This window comes from Sylvia atricapilla, chromosome 25 (assembly GCF_009819655.1).
Source record: "Sylvia atricapilla isolate bSylAtr1 chromosome 25, bSylAtr1.pri, whole genome shotgun sequence".
NCBI lineage: Eukaryota > Metazoa > Chordata > Aves > Passeriformes > Sylviidae > Sylvia > Sylvia atricapilla.
Window position 1 is genome coordinate 4,409,905 of NC_089164.1, and position 6,996 is coordinate 4,416,900.

General features: G+C 48.2%; 1 protein-coding gene across 1 annotated transcript; it reads right to left on the reverse strand.

Moving 5' to 3' along the window:
• Positions 1-916: 916 nt before the first annotated feature.
• On the reverse strand, positions 917-6,996 carry SRSF3 (serine and arginine rich splicing factor 3). The gene is made up of 6 exons (XM_066335613.1): positions 6,861-6,996; positions 5,884-6,091; positions 4,891-5,025; positions 2,628-2,666; positions 1,981-2,067; positions 917-1,715 (listed from the first exon to the last, which is right to left on the reverse strand). The coding sequence occupies exons 2-6, from the start codon at positions 6,087-6,089 to the stop codon at positions 1,688-1,690; spliced, it is 495 nt and encodes a 164-aa protein (XP_066191710.1). The 5' UTR covers positions 6,090-6,091; positions 6,861-6,996; the 3' UTR covers positions 917-1,687.

Consider the following 6,996-nt stretch of genomic DNA (forward strand, 5'->3'; position numbering starts at 1 on the left):
GACCTCTGCCGGGCTCCGGCGGCACTGCACGGCCCGGTCCGGCCCCACCCGCTGCTCCCTCACCCTGCGCAGGTGAAACGGGGCCCGCAAGAGACGCTGAATCCCGCTCTAGGCAAGAGCAGTTCGGCCTGTGAGCGTCTCTCACAGCACCAACCAAGCCACTCTGCCTTTCTGTGACACCAGTGGGAGACACAGCAACACACGGTCTTCAACTCATCAACAGAACCTCAGAGTCACTGAGGCGGGAAGAGACCTTCAGGACACAGTCCAACCATAAATAACACCAAGTCATTAAAAAAATAAATCAATCCAGACACTGAGCTCAGCAAGCCGAGGGGGCAGCACTGGCACATCCCTCCCTTACTGCTTCACCATCACCCTGTCCCTGCCTGGAAACCACCAAGCAAAGGAAACTCCACCACTGTTTATCATGAGGGATTTAATCTAAACCACACCACTGAACCAATGGAACACATCTTCTCTGGGTTACAGGTCCAAGGGCAGTGTGGGAGCTCCACCCGCTCTCCAGCCATGCTGCATTTCTACAGGAAGTGAATCTTCAGGATAAGTTTTGGTTTCTAGACCAGCAATTTCCAAACTGAGATAAGGTATTCGTCCTAACTGCTGTTCCCAACCCACAGCAGGCACACAAAGCCCATGGTGAACCTTTGCACCCCCAGCTGGTTTTCCAAGGAATCACTACAGGGCTCACTGTTAGGCAAGAAGTCAGGAGGCATCAGCCACTGACCACCGCAGCTGAACCTGTAAAACAGGGCTCCGAGTGCCATGGAGCAGGGACACCCTGCACCTCAGCAGGGACAGGGGAGCAGGTACAGCTGTGGCAGACATTACACAGCTTTACAGCCAGGTGGGGTGACTCTCACAGTCAGGGACGAGTTAAATACTGAACAACGAGTTGTAACCAAAACTTTAATCCCAAGGATCTCACAAAAGACATTTTACAAGTGACATGAAAATTCTTGTACAGTAAAGAAATGTTTTAATTACTAATGTTTACAATGTACCATTAGACACAACACATCCACTCCAGGCGTCAGTTCTGCTGTGGATTTGGTCTATTCAGAGCTTCTGGAATACATGGTCAATCAACAATCAGCTAATTAAGGACTCGACTCACACCAAGTACAAAATGAACTGACCCTATAGCTAAAAAGTTTTATTTCATGGAATATAAAGCAGCTCAGTCAGAACTGGAGCTGGATGAATCTGCAACCCCCAACCCTTTCCCTCCCTGTGCCATTGGCTCACTACTCTCTTTCCCAGACCTGGGCTATGGAGCACTCATGTCCTGCTCTGCTCCTGGCCTGATCCCACAAGGAACACACCACCCTGCACACTTCCTCAAGCTGAGCCCCAGCAACCCCCAGCCCAGCTCCCAGCGACACAACACAGACTGTTTACCATTCCACACACACACCCCCCATGTCTAATGGTACATTGGAAAACCATTAATATTACAAATCATAGGATCTGCTCAGAACCATATACAGATTCACATCTTTACATTTGCCACCTGTTACAAGATACAAGGAACAAAGCGAGTTCAACAGCTAAAACATTTTAAAAATGCACCAAGCTTTATGAAGTTTCAAAACAAAACAATGTTCTGTACATACTCCTGGCCTCGGATCTCATGACTTCCTGTACACAGCTCCTTCCCACAGTCCTATTTCCTCTCATTTGACCTGGAGCGACTGAAGAACAGACAGGTTTAAGGTTAGGATCAGGTGGCAGGAGCAGATTTTCCTCTAAGCCCCCCAGCCACAATTAAGCACTTAAAAAATACTGTTCATTTAATAAAACAGAGTATGTTATTATTTAAGGTGAAGAATCTCCTATGATGTAGCCAAAACTTTAATCCCAAGGATCAAGATGTCTCCTATGACACCAGAGGTGATTCTCCAGCAGAAAGTCATTTTCACATTGACTCAGAACACAAACACTGAAGGCTCTTCTTACCTGCGAGACCTGGAAAAGGAGCGAGAAGGCTTGTGGTTCCTCTCCCGTGAGAGTGATCTCTCTCTTCTTCTGTCTCTGGAGAGGGACCTGTACAGATCACAACAGCACATCATCAGAGCAAAGCTTAATCAGGCCAAGGAGGCCTTGAGGAGCTTCCCCCTTCAGGAGTGGAGGTTTCTAACTATTCAGCCAGGGAAGAATTATCAGCCTGAGCCAACACCTTATAATTTGCCGTAAACAGGCATGCAGTACTTTGCTGAAGACTTCTTTTGCAGAATCTGACCTAATCACATTCTGATTTATGGCTAGACTCAGTCTTAAAGGTCTTTTCCCACCTCAGGGCTCAACAATACTATGCTCACAGTATCTGTGAGAGAGAAGCAGATTAACACTGGGGAAAACTGACAGAAGACTGCAGGCAGCTGCAGAAAGGAAATTACTTCCATTCTCAGTATCCTCCCACTGCTATCCCTGGAACCTCAAACAGCTCAAGAATTTCAGGCAAGCAATGAGACAGAAGGAAATCTGTTTCTTTTTTACCAAACTACTGACTGAGCAGAGCACAGCCCACACATGGAGCTGTTCTGGGCTGTTGTTTTCAACCCTCCAGGCTGGAGCAGCCCGTGGGGCAGGGAAGGGATTCGTACCTGCTGCGGCTCCGGGAAAAGCTTCTCCTTCGTGGTGATCTAGAACCAGAAAACAAAATGTGAGGCACTTTATCCATTCGTTGAGCTTTAATGGGGTGAGGCATTTCCCAACTTGTCAAACTCACTGTTGGGCCCAGGGAACGTGCCAAGAATAACTGGCATCCATCATCCAGTAAAAGGCATGGAAAGATTAGGCAGTAAAACCAAGCTCAGTGTGAACAGCACGTTTCCAACCATGAATTCACTTAACTAAGAATGCGTCAGAGCAGAGTTGTCCAATGCAACACTTTCCATTTCAACTAAATACACTGCCCAGAACACCACACCAAAGTCCCACAGGTGGTTCCAAAAAAAAAAAAAAAAGAAAAAAAAAAATAGCACAGAGCAAATGTTTTGGAACCCATGCAAGCCAAAAAGGTCCGTAACAAGACATAAGAGATATCAAGTGGAAAAAAAAAAAAGTGAAAATGCGCTCAGTGTCAATATTGATGCCATTAAGTGCTACATTAGAACTGCATATTTGTGATTGTCATTTTTAATGCTATAGAGTGTGTTTAGACTATTTTCTCATAAAAAATAAAAAAATTAAAAATATAACCTTAGCTCGGCCCAGTTCATCCCAAAAAGTAATTGTTTTAAGTTTTGAAAACTGTTAGTAAAACCATTTAAAGGTGATAGGATTTTTCTGGCAAGGAAAAGCTACATTTGTTAGAGCCTTATTAAAAATTTAGTTTGGCATCTCACATGCAAATATCCTGGTTTTTACATTATTCACAGTGTAAGAGCTTTCATATCACCCTTAAAAGTTTTCTCAAGCAACATATGTACGTTACCACTCAATTATGCACAGCCAGCCTTTGATTGAGAAAAGTAATTACTTATAAGCCGCTTACTCCTTATTTTAACCAGCAGTAAACTGTATAAGCAGGAAAAACTTACAAGTCTTTGGTTTCAACAAGCTAGAAATGGTGAGGTGAGGCTGCCGGACTGACTGCCAAGAAGAATTTGCTGAAAAGGTTTTGCCAGATGTTGCGTTGTATTTAGTTGGTTGGCGAAGGGGGTGTTGTGGATTTTTCCTGCTTTTTTGTTAGCCGAAGGCTGCTGCTGTAGTTGTTGTGAAGACATTTGGTAAATAAACAGCTGAGCTGATTGGCCGGGAATGTGTGGGCGGTCGAGGTGGCTGCTGCCGATTTGGTTAAGGTTGGAGAGAAGGCTGAGAGAAAACAGCATGCTCGGGAACCAAAGGGCGGTGCAACCTGACGACTGGCCATGCCTGGGTCATGTGAAACGACACCAGCCAAGCTGCATGGGGCGCGCTGGTCACATGACGCTGAAAGGGCTAGTTGGCTGGCTAATGCAGACTCAGAGGGTGGTGAGAAGAGACATGATGGTGACTCTGTAACGGGTTCATTTTTATTAATAGATGGACCAAAAAGCATAAAAAAAATGAAAAACAAGCCATCAGTACAACCATCTATTAGCTAACAAATACTCCTAATGTGTTATTTTTTTTTTTTTTTTCAACAGCAAAAGGGTTAAGCTCGAAACCCTGGCTTGGGAGGACTTCACTCACCTGCCAGAGGTAAATTCAGTCCTGTAAAAACCACGGTGCACACTTAAACTGCCAGACAAACTAGTCTGAGTCCAAGAATGTGCCAGTTCCCAAAAATCCTGTTATATATGCTAGAGCTGGGTTTGCAAACCTCAAGTGACAGAATCGTCACAAGATGCTTTATTTCCATGCTAACACTAAAGTGTCAAGATTCCAGATGTTTAGAGCAACTGTTAATCTATCATTAAACAGCTGCCTGCTTGGGAAGTATTTAAGTTCTGCAAACAAAGTGGAAAAACCCATTGGTATGGAAATGCTAAACTGCTGTATGTCATGTTCTGCCATTATGGAGTAAAGGAAAGGAACAGCCTAAGTTGAAGTATGGGGAAGAAAGGGAAAGTGTGACTCGAAGATGAGCAGGTTTTAAGAGGAAGGAGGATAAGCCCAGGACAGAGGACACTGACTACCAACTGCACAGTCACCTAAGGACAAAAGCCAACAACATTCAACACAACTCAAGTTCACCTCGATTTTGTGGGGAGTTGATTTTGGGGTTTTGGGTTTTGTTTTTTTTTTTTTTAGCATTTGTCATTTCCGAATCATGATCAGATAGATGAAGGTCATCCATCAACATGCCTGTAACAAGCCTGCTTCTAGGATGCTACGTGGTAACTGTGCCAAGAGCTCTAGGATTGTGCTGTGCCCAGGTACCTGCGCCGAGGAGGGGGACTTCTCCTGCGATAGTCATCCCGAGGGCGCCGGCCCCACGACGGAGGGGGGCCACGGTTCCGACTCCGCTTCTCCCCGTTGGAGAGCTCCACTCGCACGCGGCACCCACACAGGGTTCTGGGAAGAGAGGGCGACACTGGTCAGCATTTCCAGGGAGAAGGCAGCAGGGAATAAAGCATCCAGAAAAGGGAAAGAGACAATACGGGCAATAATGGTCTGTCATCAAAGCATAGTGCCCAGAGTCACTCCAGCATGACTGTGGTGGACCTTTCCCTGGAAGTGTCCAAGGCCAGGTTGGACAGGGCTTGGAACAACCTGGTCTATCTAGCACAAGGTGTCCCTGTCCGTGGTAGAGGGTGGAACTGGATGGGCTTCCAGCCCAAACCATTCTGGGATTCTTTGGCAGATAAAAAGTTTGGCTGCTTCTCAAAACTGCTGTGCCAGTAAAGCAGGCAGGGAAAGAGTGAATGAGAGTCTCCACGATCAATTTTACCTCTTTATAGTAACACCATCTGTAATTTAATTAACACACTCAAAGAGATGCAAGCAATTTCTAACTTGGGAGTTCGACTGTGAAGTGCAAAATTAACCATTACATCACTGTTCATGAAGGAGAGCAGGGTTAGATGGGATATTGGGCAGCAACTCTTCCCTGTAAGGGTGAGAAGGTCTTACAGAAGCTGTGGCTATCCCTGGAGCCCTGGGAGTATCCAAGGACAGGCTGGCCAGGGCTTGGAGCAGCCTGGGATGGTGGAAGGTGTCCCTGGATAAGCTTTGAGGTCCCTTCCAGCCCAAATCTTTCTGGGATTCTATTGCTGCACTGTAAGAACACCCTTACAGTACCATATAAATAAATACTGCATAAGAAATGTGTCAAGGTCTTAATCCTCCAGTTCAAGCAATTTAAAATTTAAAACTGTATCACTCCTACAATGTCTCATATTTGGACCAGCCAAGCACATAAGCACATTTTACCTTCCATCTAGTTCTCTTACTGCATCAGCTGCATCTCGGGGATCTTCAAATTCCACAAAGGCAAAACCAGGAGGATTTCTCGCCACCCATACACTGCGCAGTGGTCCATAGTAGCCAAAAGCTCGTTCTAATTCTGTTTTGTTGCCATTGTTTCCAAGGTTACCCACGTAGACCTTGCAGTCCAGCGGACAAGAGTCACGATGCATTGCTAGGACAAGAGAAAATAAGTTCACATATATTTAACACTGGGCATCTGCTCGTTCACTTCCAAGGAAAAGTCACTCTCTTGGCTGCTTCTCCCTGAAGCTTCAGCAGAGATACGCTCTTTATGGAGACGTTGTTTGGAAGGGGCAGGCGGGGTGGGAGAAGACTTAAAACCCAACAAAAAAAAGAGCTGCTATGCCGCATTGTGATTAAAATTCACTGTTTCGGGGAAAATGGTTTACTTTTACGGTTCAGATGTGCGGGGGGGAGGACCCTGCAGGCCTCTTCCTGCTTAGCGTGGGGGGGTCTGCAGAGGGCGCTGCGCGGGGGAGGCCCCATTGTTCCCGGAGCGGGATTAGGAGCAGGGCGATCCGCGCACGAACGCGGGAGGGGGCCGGGCGGGCAGCGCCATCTCCCGCCGCGCCTGGCGGGCAATGCCCGGGGACTGGCTCCGGAGCTGCTCCTCGGCACAGCGTGGGGCACCAGCGCTGCCACTGGCGGGCGGAACGCCGCCACATCGCCCCCGCGGCTCCCGCCCCGCCTCGCACGCCGCGGGGAGCGGACCGAGAACGGGTTCCTCCCGGCAACCCGCGGCCTTCCCGCCGTCTCCCCGCCCGGTTCCGCTCAGGGCCGCGGCAGCCGCCGCCCCAGGCCCGGCGTTACAAAATGGCGGCTGCTCTTTGTTTGCCGCCACCGCCGCTTCCATCCGCCCTGCCGGGCACCGAGACCGCGGCTGCCGCCTCCCCCCCGCCCTCCGGGGTGAAGATCCTCACCGGTGCTGAGAGGGAGGGCGCGCCAAGGGAGCCCGCGCTAAACTCAGCCGACTCGACCCTCAGCGTGCGCCCAGCTCCACTTTCCCTCACTGGACAAAATGGCGGCCGACTACGGCCCCGTTCGTTGTTATATAGT

What these genes read in the sequence shown, in the direction of transcription:
- SRSF3 (XM_066335613.1), bottom strand. Translation starts at nt 6,089, where the DNA reads ATGCATCGTGACTCTTGTCCGCTGGACTGCAAGGTCTACGTGGGTAAC. An exon ending in GTAAGAGAACTAGATGGAAG is followed by an intron (nt 5,026 to 5,883) that starts GTAAAATGTGCT and finishes CTCTCTTCCCAG; the next exon opens with AACCCTGTGTGGGTGCCGCG. An exon ending in AGTCCCCCTCCTCGGCGCAG is followed by an intron (nt 2,667 to 4,890) that starts GTACCTGGGCAC and finishes TTCTGGTTCTAG; the next exon opens with ATCACCACGAAGGAGAAGCT.